This window comes from Oncorhynchus clarkii, chromosome 10 (assembly GCF_045791955.1).
Source record: "Oncorhynchus clarkii lewisi isolate Uvic-CL-2024 chromosome 10, UVic_Ocla_1.0, whole genome shotgun sequence".
Lineage (NCBI taxonomy): Eukaryota > Metazoa > Chordata > Actinopteri > Salmoniformes > Salmonidae > Oncorhynchus > Oncorhynchus clarkii.
The window spans coordinates 15,491,264-15,506,782 of NC_092156.1; the positions used below are offsets into that span (position 1 = coordinate 15,491,264).

General features: G+C 41.3%; 1 protein-coding gene across 2 annotated transcripts in view; it reads right to left on the reverse strand.

Moving 5' to 3' along the window:
- LOC139418054 (vasodilator-stimulated phosphoprotein-like) overlaps nucleotides 1–15,519 on the reverse strand; it is a 50,271-nt gene that overhangs the window by 18,343 nt on the left and 16,409 nt on the right. For both annotated transcript variants that reach the window (XM_071167207.1, XM_071167206.1), the window contains exons 3-8: nucleotides 14,462–14,642; nucleotides 13,879–13,945; nucleotides 3,297–3,606; nucleotides 2,747–2,850; nucleotides 2,548–2,596; nucleotides 773–803 (exon numbers count right to left, since the gene is read on the reverse strand). In XM_071167207.1, coding sequence (XP_071023308.1) covers nucleotides 773–803; nucleotides 2,548–2,596; nucleotides 2,747–2,850; nucleotides 3,297–3,606; nucleotides 13,879–13,945; nucleotides 14,462–14,642 — 742 coding nt within the window. The remainder of the gene's footprint in view (nucleotides 1–772; nucleotides 804–2,547; nucleotides 2,597–2,746; nucleotides 2,851–3,296; nucleotides 3,607–13,878; nucleotides 13,946–14,461; nucleotides 14,643–15,519) is intronic.

The following is a 15,519-nucleotide window of genomic DNA, read 5'->3' on the forward strand; positions in this document are numbered from 1 at the left end:
TTTGCACTTTTCGCACCAAAGTACGTTCATCTCTAGGAGACAGAACGCGTCTCCTTCCTGAGCGGTATGACGACTGCGTGGTTCCATGGTGTTTATACTTGCATACTATTGTTTGTACAGATGAAAGTGGTACCTTCAGGCGTTTGGAAATTGCTCCCAAGGATGAACCAGACTTGTGGAGGTCTACAATTGTTTTTCTGAGGTCTTGGCTGATTTCTTTTGATTTCCCCATGATGTCAAGCAAAGAGGCATTGAGTTTGAAGGTAGGCCTCGAAATACATCCACAGGTACACCTCCAATTGACTCAAATGATGTCAATTAGCCTATCAGAAGCTTCTAAAGCCATGACATAATTTTCTGGAATTTTCCAAGCTGTTTAAAAGCACAGTCAACTTAGTGTATGTAAACTTCTGACCCACTAGAATTGTGATACAGTGAAGTAATCTGTCTGTAAACAATTGTTGGAAAAATGACTTGTCATACACAAAGTAGATGTCCTAACTAACTTGCCAAAACTATACTTTGTTAACAAGAAATTTGTGGAGTGGTTGAAAAACGAGTTTTAATGACTCCAACCTAAGTGTATGTAAACTTCCGACTCCAACTGTATGTATGTATGTATGTATGTATGTATGTATGTATGTATGTATTCAGCCATTTTTGAAACAGTTAGCGGGCCAACTCATTGATCCTGCTTTCTGGAACAGCTCCCAGGTACATGCTGAGTCAAACACAAAAAGAATGGACTGAAGACTTCAGTGGATCTACTCACCACCTTGGCCTGAGGACTTTGAGGAGTCTTCCTAAAATCACAGAGAAAGAAAATTACATTGTGTCATCCCTTTACTATGCACATATGTTTTTAACCATAGTGTGACTTGACTTGCAGCTTACACACACATTCTTAAAAGCAGAGGTATAAAGTATTTTTGGGGGGTATCTGTACTTTACTATTTATATATATTTAACTACTTTTACTTCTCTAAATTCCTTAAAGAAAATGCATGGAGTAAAAAGTATATTTTCTTGACACCCGTTATTTTTGAATGCTTAGCAGGACAGGAAAAAGGTCCAATTCACAGACTTATCAAGAGAACATCCCTGGTCATCCCTACTGCCTCTGATCTGGTCGAATCACTAAACACACATGCTTCGTTTGTAAATTATGTCTGAATGTTGGCGTGTGCCTTTGGCTTTCCGTAAATATTTTTTAATTAAGAAAATGGTGCCATCTGGTTTGCTTAATATAAGGAATTTGAAATTATTTATACTTTTACTATTGATACTTGAGTATATTTTAAACCAACTACTTTTAGACTTTTACTGAAGTAGAATTTTACTGGGTGACTTACCTTAATAAAAAATAACTAAAGAAAAAGTATCTTTACGTTTACTAGGGTATGACAATTGGGTACTTTTTCCACCACTGCTTAAAACCTCTTAAGGATCCGCCCCTTTTTAAAAAGATTTTTAACCTAAAATGACATACCCAAATATAACTGCCTGTATCTCAGGCACTGAAAAAAGATATGCATAGTATTGGTACCATTTGAAAGGAAACACTTTTAAATGTGTGGAAATATTAAAGGAATGTAGGAGAATATAACCCAATTTATCTGGTAAAAGATAATACGAAGAAAAAAAACCAAATGTTTTGTATTTTTTTTGTACCATCATCTTTGAAATGCAAGAGAAAGGCCATAATGTATTATTCCAGCCCAGATGCAATTTAGATTTGAGCCACTCTGTGGCAGCATCGTATGTGCAATGTTTTAGACTGATTCAATGAACCATTGCATTTCTGTTCAAAATGTTGTATCAAGACTGCACAAATGTGCCTAATTTGTTTATTAATAACTTTATGTTCAAAATTGTGCACTCTTCTCAAACAATAGCATGTTATTATTTCACTGTAATAGCTACTGTAAATTGATCAGTGCAGTTAGATTAACAAGAATTTAATCTTTCTGCCCATATCAGATATGTCTATGTCCTGGGAAATTGTCTTGTTACTTACAACCTCATGCTAATTGCATTAGCCTACGTTTTTTAAACCTCCCGCTTTGGGCTGGATGTGTCAAGGTCTAGTTTGCATTCAAGCCTCAGTTTTGGATTTAAAACATTTTTTTTGACGCTGTGCGGGCCTCCTTCTCTTCCAATGTCTAGTTCATACATACATAATCTATGGGCAGAATTACTGCTTACCTCAGTTAGCCACGAAATCCCTAGTGTGAAAGAGACTTTTGTTGAAGTTGTCTCGGGCCATTTTCATTACATTGCCCCCCACGTGGGCCAGCCCCATAGCAATTCGAGTTCCAGCCTATGAGCTTCAACCACTTGCATTTGAGTGACAGCTAGCAAGAGGTCTGCCCAGCGTAATCCAGTGAAGTTACAGGGCAGGCCCAAAGGCTCAGTTGACACAGCAGAGACAGAGAGTAATAACGTGGTACGCATACGTGACGTAGTACGCAATTACCGGAGAATCTCTTTAAGGATTTATGAGAGGAGGATTGTTGTCTCTACAAAGATCATTGACAGGAGACTTACATTGCCGGGCTCATCCTTCTTTGCGCCTGGATTATCTGACATTTTCTTCCTGCATACAAAGACACACAATGAAGAAGAGGTCTAAGCCTCAGCAATCACACACATGCACAGTCATATGATCGTAAACGTCACACACAACGTTAACACATCACACACACGTCCAGGCCCACATTTAACAAAGACTGAGACAGTGGCTCACCGTCGGGCCAGGATGGCACTCATCTCCCCCATCAGATTTCCTCCTCCACCACCTCCTCCTCCTCCTCCTCCCGATGTAGGAAGTGCCGCCGCACCACTATCTTCCTACAGAGAGAGAGAGGCTCAGTTTCAATATTTTAAAATGCACCCTTCTTTCCTACCTTCCTTGAAGAAATCACTAATCTGGGACTAAGATTTGAGAAAGGCGGAAACCACGTCTTCATCTACAGTATATCCATGCACTTAAAGACCAGGGATTACCTCAAGAAAAGGGTGGAAGAAAAGATGCATTTGAAAGTTGTTCGACTCACTGAATCAACAAGGTGAACTGAATTTTCAACATGCATCAACAATGGAATATCGAGTAAAAGAGATGCGTTCCAGGTCTTTTTTGAAGGTTCGATGCCTGCACAATTCAAAGAAGATTTTCTATATGATATTGACGTGACTCTTGAGACGTTAAATATTTCTCCAGGCCTCGTCAGATCTGGTCATATGCACAGCATGACTGCAATGAAGACTACCTAGAAAACGTCTGACACTGGTCTCACCTTCGTGGATTTGCGTAGTTTGGCTCCTGCTAGGGCAGCAGCTAGTCCACCGGGATCACCAAGACCCCCTCCATCCCCCCCTCCTCCTGGCAGAGGTGGGGCAGGTGGCGCCCCGGACCCAGGGGGTGGTGGGGGGCCAGGTGGGGGTGGAGGGCCAGCAGGTGGGGGGCCTGGGGGTGGTGGCGGGGCTGGGGGAGGCGGGGGTCCACCGGGGGCTGAGGGAGGGGCATGCGGGGCGGGTGGGGCTGTAGGAGGGATGGCTGCGGCCTGTCTCTCTCTCTCCTGCTGCTCCTGCCTCTGCAGCTCCATTCTACGAGGGGAGAGACACAGACAGGGTTCTTTATATCGGTTAATGTTCACACACAGAGATGTAGGAGCTTTTCATTTGAGCCAGTTTGATACAGCAGGACAAAAATCCAGCAGCAACAGGAAATGCAAATGATTATCGTATGGGAAAATAAAGCCTGAAATTTCAAAATGGAACTTCAGAAAGTTCTCCTGCAACAGGGTTATCAAATTAAGATCCTACATCTGTATAAACAGGCACACACAAAGGTGTATACACGCACACACAAAAAATTAAAGACTCATGATTGCATATTATTTACACATTATCTTCACATCATCTACACACCATACCACCCATGTACAATGTAAGATCACTATTATAACTTAGTGTGTGGTACTGTAGATTAGTGTTTTAAATCAAATTATATGTCACACACACCAAATACAACCTTACTGTGAAATGCTTACTTACAAGTCCTTAACCAACAATGCAGTTCAAGAAATAGAGTTAAGAAAATATTTACTAAATAAAATGTAAACAATTTAAAGTAGCACAAAATTGCATAACAATAACGAGGCTATATACAGGGGGTACCGGTACCGAGTCAATGTGCGGGGGTACAGGTTAGTTTGTACATGTAGGCTGGGGTAAAAAGTGACTAAAATAAACAGTGAGTAGCAGCAGTGTAAAAATAAAGGGGGGGGGGGGGGGGTGTTAATGTAAATAGTCCGGGTGGCACTGTAGATTAGAGTGCGTTAGTGTGTGGTACTGTAGAATCTATTGTGCCATTTAGCAGACACTTTTATACAAAGCCACTAACATTAGGAAATTGAACCCAGCGCCCATGCTCTACCAACTGAGCCACACAGAACCGGACTGCGTTAGTGTCAGGGTTAGATGTCAGTGACAGTCATAATAGGAGAATTGCAACAAAGACACAGAACTTGTCATGGAGCACCGTGTTAGTATACTTTTAAGAAAACCAGTGCTAAAGGGAGATTACATGCACCAGCATGCTAAAATAAGCTTCACTAAAACGAAAAACCCACAAGTATAAACTAGTGATTAAGCTGATCTTCTGTTGATACCAGACAGCTGAAGCTATTGTCTAGAATCTTTATTCCCACCCCAATGAGTTAACCTATCAGGAGAATTGGACATTTAGGCTGATGCATGTAAAATACTTATTTTAAGAACAGGGGAGTAGTAGGCCTATGTGTGCTATTTGAAAAAGCTTTAGACTACATTTTAATTTATAAAAAAATATAGATAACGGTTTTTGAATACTCCTACTAACTACACTAACAGTACTATTTGTGACATAAATATAGTTAGTATGCCTAAAGTTCTAGGATGTCGTACTAAATTCACCAAAATACAAAGTATACAAGCAGTGGACACTATTTCCATGCTTTTAGGGCCCATAATGCAATTCTTCAGATAATGGGCTTGGCTTCACAACGTTTTCAGATTTGAAGAAAATGGCGGAAAATAAAGCTAACTACCAACCCAATGTTTATTGATTTGATTATTCACGTTTTCACGTTATTCTTAGGGGGTATTAGTCGTTGTGAGTTCTCAATGGACATGGTTCATTCTGGCTATCTACTCCAATTTCAGAGCACTCTTGTCTGAGTGTGCCAGAGCGCAGAATAACTGATGGATTTACGAACGCTCAACACCCGTTGAATATTTGAATATGGCAGGTGTCAGTAAACATCGACAAAAACAAGCGTAATTAAATTGTTGCCAGCAGCACAGTTACAGTCACCAACGCTCTGGATAACATGAAAACTGCCTAACCAGCTCTGCTAGGGCAAGTCAAATGGTCAGTGAGGTGTTCTCTCATTTGTGTCTGGAAGTAGCTAGCAAGCTAGCCGACGTTAGCCAGTTAGCTTGGGAGCTTGACTGCCATTGTGAGGTCAGAACACTCGAATCCGATCAACCCTACTCCTCGGCCAGAGCGTCCAGTGTATGCTCCGAAAGCGAAACGCTCCGAATTTACAAACGGACAATCTGACAACGTTCTGGATTTGTGCACTCCGGAACTCCAGATTTAATTTATGAACACACCTAAAACCATAAAATATGTTATGCTAACAAGCTAGCAAGAGGTTGCATAGCAACAGCATCAACTTCTGGTAGACAGGCAAAGCAATAGTACGCTCAACTGAAAGGATACCGTTCGTTTAAAGTATAAACTAAACTATAACTAATAGTATATACTCTTTAAGTATGTAGTATGTTAATATGGGTATTCGGACACAGTTTATATAACCCATCACGATTGACCTGGTTTAGTTAAACATTTCAAATATGGACAGTGCAGGGATATCCGGCCAGGTCCTGATAAGAAATTACGATACTTTTTAAATACAAATTGTAATTAATGGATTACATTAATTGGAAACTAAAAATGTATAAGAGGCTGGCTGCACCAACATGAGTTTATTCATAAAATGTGTAGGATACATTTCCACAATAGATTCCTGTGGTACACAAGAAATACTTTATTTCAGTTGTAATGAATTATTGCCAAATAGTTACATAAAAAAGCCTACAACACAATCATGATTTAGTTTAAAATGTCAAATGTGTAGCCTACAGTTACGGAACATGTATTTTTCCTCTCTTGATCAGAAATGGCCATATAATTATTAAGACAAAGAAAATCATTAATGGATTACATTGTAATTTTTTTGATTTTTTTTTTAATAATATATATTCCATTCATAAAATGTGTAGGGTAGGCTGCATTGCCACTACATTTGCTGTGGTAAACAAGGAAATGAAATACTTTATTTATGTTATGGAATGACTGTCCCAAAACAATCATGTAAATATAGTGAACAAAAATATAAATGCAACATAAACAGTTACAGTTTTTATAAGGAATTTAAAATAGGCCAATTGAAATAAATTCATTAGGCCCTAATCAATGGATTTCACATGACTGGGAATACAGATATGCATCTGTTGGTCACAGATAGCTGTAAAAAAAAAAAAAAAAAATAATAATAAAAAAAAAATGTGGGCTCACTCAAGAAAAAAAAGAAGAAAAAAAAGGGCCATGGATCAGAAAACAAGGCTGTTACTGGTGTGACCACCATTTACTCATGCAGCGAGACACATCTCCTTCACATAGAGTTGATCAGGCTGTTGATTGCGGCCTGTGGAATGTTGTCCCACTCCTCTTCAATGGCTGTGCGAAGTTGCTGGATATTGGCGGGAACTGGAACACGCCGGTGTACACGTCGAAACAGAACATCTGAAACATGCTCAATGGGTGACATGTCTGGTGAGTATGCAGGCCATGGAAGAACTGGGACATTCTCAGCTTCCAGGAATTGTGTACAGATCCTTGCGACATGGGGACGTGCATAATCATGCAGAAACATGAGGTGATGGCGGCGGAATAATGTCTTCACTATTATTATACATTGTAGACAACAATAAAAATAAAAGAAAAACCCTTGAATGAGTAGGTCTGTCCAAACTTGACTGGTACTATATGTGATATCAGTTTAAAAAAAAATTGCTAATATTTCTAAGAACCTGTTTTTGCTTTGTCATTATGGGGTATTGTGTGTAGATTGATGAGGGAAAAAAACGATTTAATACATTTTAGAATAAGGCTATGTACATACTTTCCTAATGTACTGTAGAGACAGGTTTCGAACACATTTCAATACATTTTAAATGGCTTCAACACTATACCTTCAGTGATGACATAAAGCACAACTCCCATGGAACGCATATGGACAGTGTGTGAAAGTAAAAAAACAAACTCAAGTCAATTGTTTAGTTGTGCGAACGCAATGGGGATGCAGACACATTTTAAATGGTTGTGAGTAGGGATGCACGATATATCAGTAAGTACATTGGAATCGGCCGATATTAGCAAAAAAAATGCCAATATCGGCCTGATGTCTAGTTTAATGCCGATGTGAAAAACCGATTTTAAAGCTGACGTGTATACCTAAACTCAGCAAAAAAAGAAACGGCCCTTTCTCGAGACCCGGTCTTTCAAAGATAATTAGTAAAAATCCAAATAACTTCACAAATCTTCATTGTAAAGGGTTTAAACAATTTCCCATGCTTGTTCAATGAACCATAAACAATTAATAAACATGCACCTGTGGAAGGGTAAGACACTAACAGCTTAGACGGGAGGCAATTAACGTCACAGTTATGAAAACGTAGGACACTAAAGAGGCCGTTCAACAGACTCTGAAAAACAACAAAAGAAAGATGCCCAGAGCCCCTGCTCATCTGCTGAACTTGCCTTAGGCATGCTGCAAGGAGGCATGAGGACTGCAGATGTGGCCAGGGCAATACATTGCAATATCCGTACTGTGAGACACCTAAGACAGCGCTAGAGGGAGACAGGACGGACAGTTGATCATCCTCCCAGTGGCAGACCACGTGTAACACCTGCACAGGATTGGTATATTCGAACATCACACCTTCAGGACAGGTACAGGATGGCAACAACTGCCCGAGTTGCACCAGGAATGCACAATCCCTCCATCAGTGCTCAGACTGTCCGCAATAGGTTGAGAGAAGCTGGACTGAGGGCTTGTAGGCCTGTTGTAAGGCAGGTCCTCACCAGACATCACCGGCAACAACGTCGCCTATGGGCACAAACCCACCGTTGCTGGACCAGACAGGACTGGCAAAAAGTGCACTTCACTGATGAGTCGCGGTTTTGTCTCACCAGGGGTGATGATTGGATTCGTGTTTATCGTCGAAGGAATACGTGTTACACCGAAGCCTGTACTCTGGAGTGGGATCGATTTGGAGGTGGAGACAGGAGTGTCAGTGTTCTCCCATGGCCAGCGAAGAGCCCGGATCTCAATCCCATTGAGCACGTCTGGGACTTGTTGGATCGGAGGGTGAGGGCTAGGGCTAGGGCCATTCCCCCCATAAATGTATGGGAACTTGCAGATGCCTTGGTGGAAGAGTGGGGTAACATCTCACAGCAAGATCTGGTACAGTCCATGAGGAGGATATGCACTGCAGTACTTAATGCAGCTGGTGGCCACACCAGATACTGACTGTTACTTTTGATTTTGACCCCCGCTTTGTTCAGGGACACATTATTCAATTTCTGTAGTCACATGTCTGTGGAACTTGTTCAGTTTTGGTCTCAGTTGTTGAATCTTGTTATGTTCATTCAAATACTTACACTTTAACCTCTCTGCGCACCGAACCCATTAGTGGGATTAAATTCGACAACATACGGTGATCGCTCTATTTATGTAGCGATCACTGTATGTTGTCTAATTTAATCCCACTAATGGGATTAAACATTCATGAAAATACAAGTGTCTCACATGTTTCGAAAGCCTAGAATCTTGCTAATCCAACTGCGTTGCCAGATTTTAGAAAGGATTTACTGCGAAAGAATTCGATGCGATTATCTGAGGACAGAGCCCCATAATTTATTTCAACCAGCACAGGCATAACAAAATCACAAACTGCAATATACATCGTTTACCTTTGACGATCTTCCTTGGACGAATCCATTTTTATAGCCTAACACGAAACATTTTGTGAACCGCTTGTGTCGTGAATGCCGTCTCATTCAATTTAACGACACATTCGATGTAACTACACACACACACACACTAAACGTGACTTTTCCAGTCATGTTTGGTTTCATTGCAATCAACTGGTTGTTTGTAACACAACCAAACGTGATGGGTCATTTCGTAGGACATATTGACTGAAAGAAACCGTTTTGAAGACAAGTAATGCCATCATTGTGCACCAATGATATGACCGCTGTTTCGCTGATTGACTGTATTTTAACCCAATGTCCACTGATCGTCTTGAAATCTAGCTTGGTCGATAGCTAATGAGCTGAGGTAAACGGCAATATGTAATGGTTATGAGTTGGAAGACCAACCCATGTAGTAAACTCCGGCGTAAAGAGGGTCATTCGCCATTGAAGATTCATACTGGAAGGAGCCGCGCATGTTTCGCACAGCACTTTTTTGGTAAAGCGCATCTTCAGCTGTTTATATATCAATCAGTATGGCGACTAAGTCAGGGAAAGCTAAATCTAAGTCTAGATATACAGATGTACACACAATTTTAGAAGAAATTGATCGGGAAAGTGAGAGATTGTTGGAGGACGATTCATTTAGCTAGCATAGCTTTGCTTCCCAAATGGAGGAATATTTTTGGAACGGAGAGGACATCGTTTTGGACTGGTAAGTTCTTCTCATGTTTGAAATTAATAATATAAAATATTATTTGCGATTTTTAATTTTTTTTAGTAGCAATATATAAAAATTTAATGAAATGTGTAAAGTACACGTTGGCTATACATTGTGGGTAGGGGTGTTTGTATGTATGTGTATGACCCATATCCTATGTTTGTATGTATGTGTATGACCCATAGCCTATGTTTGTGTGTGTATATATACACATATTGTGGATTAGAGGGAGTATGGCCGAGATGCGTGTGTCTGCCGCTCCACCCCACCCCCACATGAAATAGCCTATTTGAGGCTGTTGAGGACTCAGGGCCAAAAGGGCACAGCATGGAGACGTCGATGTGTTCTTTGCAAAATGAAGTCCCCCATCACCTGCACCACATGCTTGGTGACCCTCTGCTTTACAGCAGAAAGAGACTGCTATGGCACCTGGCATCAGCAGCACAATATTGTGTAGAGGACTGAGGGTCTTCCAAGCATGGAAAGTGTTATTTTGTAAATGTATATATATTTTTTTCATTTGAGGGGGGGAGGGGGCGGGGTGTTAGAATATCATTTGGTATTTTGTATATAGTTATTCCATTCAAAATGTATAACTTCACCAATTTGGCCACATTTGGGCTACTTGTGTGGGACACCTGGGTGACTTCATGATAAATGTCATGTAGCACACTCATTTTGGAAGTTACCATTCTGAAACTTTGCACAAGTACTGTTGCCCTCTTATATTTTTCACTGAAATTGTCCCCATCATCCTATCTGAATGTTTGTTTTGTCTTGTTCATTTTAAAGATGATACAACAATAAAAATAAAAAAGGTATGTTTTTTTCATTGTATTATCTAAACCAGATCTATTGTGTTATATTCTCATACATTCAATTCACATTTACACAAACTTCAGAGTGTTGTCTTTCAAATGAAACCAATAATATGCATATCCCTGGTTCTGGGCCTGAGCTACAGGCAGTTAGATTTGGTTATGTCTTCAGGCAGAAATTTTTAAAAGTAGGGGGGTAGCTGTAAGAGGTCTAGAGTAGGGGTCAGCATTCTGAATTTTGGATGAAAAGCATGCCCAAATTAAACGGCCTGCTACTCGGGCCCAGAAGATATGATATGCATATAACTGGTAGATTTGGATAGAAAACACTTTAAAAAGTTTCCAAAACTGTTAAAATGGTGTCGGAGTATAACAGAACTGATTTGGCAGGTGAAAACCTGAGAAAAATCCATTCAGGAAGTATTTTGTTTTTGTAGTTGTTTTCTATTCAATGCCATTACAGTATCCATTGACTTAGGACTCCATTTGCAGTTCCTATGCCTTCCTTCCACTATATGTCAACAGTCTTTAGAAATTGTTTCAGGCTTGTATTCTTATGAGGGAGTAAGGCTAGTCTGAATGAGTGGACCCTGACGTGTCACAGAGCTTTTTCATGCGCAATCCCGAGGGAGTGCATTTCTTGTTTACCTTTTATATTGACGACGTTATTGTCCGGTTGAAATATTATAGATCATTTAGACTAAAAACAACCAGAGGATTGAATATAAACATCATTTGACATGTTTCTATGAACTTTACGGATACAAGTAGGATTTTTTGTCTGCCTGTTTTGACTGCGTTTGAGCCTGTGGATTATTGGATTTTTGGATATAAAGAGACTTTATCGAACAAAAGGAACATTTATTGAGTAAATGAATGTCTTCTGAGTGCCACCAGATGAAAATCACAAAGGTAAGGTATTCATTTTATCTCTATTTCTGAGTTTTGAAATGCTTCTGCTTGGCTGGTTACGGTTTGTAATAATTTGTCAACTGGGCTGTGTTCTCAAATAATCGTACGGTATGCTTTCGCCGTAAATCATTTTTAAAATCTGACACCGTGGTTGGATTCACAAGAAGTTCATCTTTAAACCTATGTAAAATATGTTTTGTTTTCTGAATTTTTATAAATGAGTATTTCTGTATTTGAATTTGGCGCTCTGCAATCTCACTGGATGTTGGCCAGATGGGACACTAGCGCCCCACATACCCTAGAGAGGTTAAGTTTTCTGAAAATAAACGCAGTTGACAGTGTGAAGACGTCTTTTTTTGCGAGTTTATATAATGTAGGTAGATGACGTAATGACACCACAAAAAAATACAGCGCTACACGTGTAACACAGTATTCCTAACCTAGCACCCAAAGTCTGCGGTGTGGCTCTATTTCGAAGTTTCAAAGGAAGAAAACAAAAAGGCCATATGCAATGTTCTCTGTCATGGATGATGGATGTTGGCTTTCGACAAATGATCGAGCATTGGTACACACTACCAAGTATGCGCTATTTTTCAGATGCCCTACCGGAGTTACACAGTATTATTGAAACACACTGCTATTAGCTTCACGACTGACATTTGGACCAACGATGTGAGCCCCATGAACATGCTGAGTCCGACAGCAGAGCGTCGACAAGTAAACTTGCAAAAGTACTCTACTGTGAACAAGCGAGTCGGTGGCATTCTGAGCCTCTATACTGTGTCGCCACCATGCTTGATGCTCAGTAAAACGACCGCTACTTCGATGCAGACAAGAAACAGGGTCACCGTGAAATGTTACATACAGCTGGACATGGATAGCTGAAACTTCACTGCTTGACATGTATGATGAAATCCTGGTTGAGAATGAAACTGAACAAAATGAACAAAGTTCAAGTTAAAGAAATAGGTTTTGATTATGTTTTATTGGTAATGGGGACATGCGTAAATTCTACCAGTGTGTGTGTGTGTGTGTGTGTGTAACCTTAATTTAACTAGGCAAGTCCGTTTTAAGAACAAATTCTTATTCACAACTCCGGCCGACCCCGGCCAAACCCGGATTACGCTGGGCCAATTCAAGATGGCCAACATTGTACCTGTACCCAAGAAAACTGTACCCGGTAACTGAACTAAATGACTATCGCCCCATAGCACTCACTTCTGTCATCATGAACGGCTTTAAGAGACTAGTCAAGAATCATATCACCTCTACCTTACTGGACACCCTAGACCCACTTCAATTTACTTACCACCCCAACAGATCCACAGACGATGCATGGCTTTGTGATGGCCACTCCAACACCTTGACTTTGTCCTTAAGCCATTCATTTTATTTGACCACCTTTTTCTCCCCAATTTCGTGGTATCCAATTGTTAGTAATTACTATCTTGTCTCATCGCTACAACTCCTGTGCGGGCTCGGGAGAGACGAAGGTCGAAAGCCATGCGTCCTCCGAAACACAACCCAACCAAGCCGCACTGCTTCTTAACACAAAAGCCACTGCTTCTCAACCCGGAAGCCAGCCGCACCAATGTGTCGGAGGAAACACTGTGCACCTGGCTACCTTGGTTAGCGTGCACTGCGCCCGGCCCGCCACACGAGTCGCTGGTGCGTGGTGAGACAAGGATATCCCTACCGGCCAAACCCTCCCTAACACGGACGACGCTAGGCCAATTGTGCGTCACCCCACGGACCTCCCGGTCGTGGCCGGCTGCGACAGAGCCCGGGCGTGAACCCAGAGTCTCCGCGCTGCGATGCCCTAGACCACTGCGCCACCCGGAAGGCCCGTCCTTAAGCCATTTTGCCACAACTTTGGAAGTATGTCCATTTGGAAGACCCATTTGTGACCAAGCTTTAGCTTCCTGACTGATGTCTTGAGATGTTGGCTTCACCATATCCATATCCAGTCGCCTCTTCACTGTTGACGTTGAGACTGGTGTTTTGTGGGTACTATTTAATGAAGCTTCCAGTTGAGGACTTGTGAGGCGTCTGTTTCTCATCCCCCCGACCTCCCTTCGGCAAATCTGATCACGACTCCATTTTGCTCTTCCTTTCCCATAGGCAGACACTCAAACCGGAAATACCTGGAGTGCTTTGCTGCAGGAGGGACTGGTGCACTTCACATAATCAATGGCATCAATAATTGTGCACAACCAATATGAAGATGTGGGTAAGTTGGTATGCAACAGGAACATTATTAACCAGGAGCTATAGAGAACTTATATTTGGTGCTGTACTACTCAGCACCTGAAGAAACCCTAAAATCATGTGAATGGTACCTCCTCTGCTGCTCCAGCTCCTCTGGGGAGGGTCCATTCTGGACAGGGCGAGGGAGAGAGGAGTATCCTGAGGATAGAAAAAGACAACGAGTGAGTGAGTAATGTGTATTTTAGCGGTCCTGTTTAAATGCATTTTTTAAGTATCTTTCCCTTCTCCCTTTCTGACAAAATCTATCCAATGGTGTTAGGTAAAGGCTGGAATCCTTAATGGTGAAACAGCCACGTTCGTTTGCGATATTAGAAGAAGTGGGTGCAGACAACAAATACTGTTTTTCCTCCTCTGACATCACTGTAAACAAATATATATATATATATCACGTTGCGCGACGCTCCTCACCTCCGCTTCGACAAAAAATAATAATAATAACAATAACAATGGTGGTGAGGAGCACAGTGGTGCAGTTTCCCCTACTGTGGATTACAGATCACTGATTGCAGCAAGAAAGAAATAACAGGCGAGCGACCTTCCGTTCAATTTATTTAAAATTCACAGTGAACAAACAAAATGCGTTTCACGTTCATTTATTTGTCGATATATATTTTTGGTATGCATTGTATTTTTGTCCTATATTGTGGGTCATACCCGAGTCGCCGAGAGCACTCAGCACCTCCAGGGCGTGCATCATGCCGTTGGCAAAGAGGGTGGCGTCCTCCTTGCTGCCGAAGTTCAGCCCCCACACCTGCCGGGCGTCCCGCCACTGGTGGAAGTTGGTTGTGGCCTGATTGTACTTCAGCCCCTTGACGATTGGACAGTTGATCACCACCTGGGAGTGTCAGGCAGGAAGTAAAAGACAATGAGAAACTATGAGTGGAATGAGAGTATGCATTCACTGAGAGAATGTGTGTGGAATATAGCATGTGTAGGTAAGTAAACACTGGAGAGAGAACCTAGATTGTATTTGTACCTTGTATTTCAAAATTGTTTAATCCTTGTATCCCTTCATGCTCAACTAGTGCTACGGTCAGTGCCTTGCAAAACTATTCATTCCCCTTTGGTATTACAACCTGTAATTTAAATGGATTTTTATTTTTTGTAATGGACATTAAAATAGTAAAACTAAAATGGAGCAGAAAAAAAATAACTAATTTCAAAAAATTATTAAAAAAATTAAAAAACTGAAAAGTGGTGCGTGCATATGTATTCACTCTCACCACTAAGGAAAGGGCACCACCAAGCAAGCAGCACCATGAAGCCCAAGGAGCTCTCCAAACAGGTCAGGGACAAAGTTGTGGAGAAGTATGTGGGAGACTCCCCAAACATATGGAAGAAGGTTCTCTGGTTAGATGAGACTAAAATTGAGCTTTTTGGCCATCAATGAAAACACTATGTCTGGCGCAAACCAAACACCTCTCATCACTCAGAGAACACCATCCCCACAGTGAAGCATGGTGGTGGCAGCATCATGACGTGGGGATGTTTTTCCATCGGCAGGGAATGGGAAACTGGTAAGAACTGAAGGAATGATGGATGGCGCTAAATACAGGGAAATTCTTGAGGGAAAACTGTTTCAGTCTTCCAGCGATTTGAGACTGGGACGGAGGTTCACCTTCCAGCAGGACAATGACCCTAAGCATACTGCTAAAGCAACACTCAAGTGGTTTAAGGGGAAACATTTAAATGTCTTGGAATGGTCTAGTCAA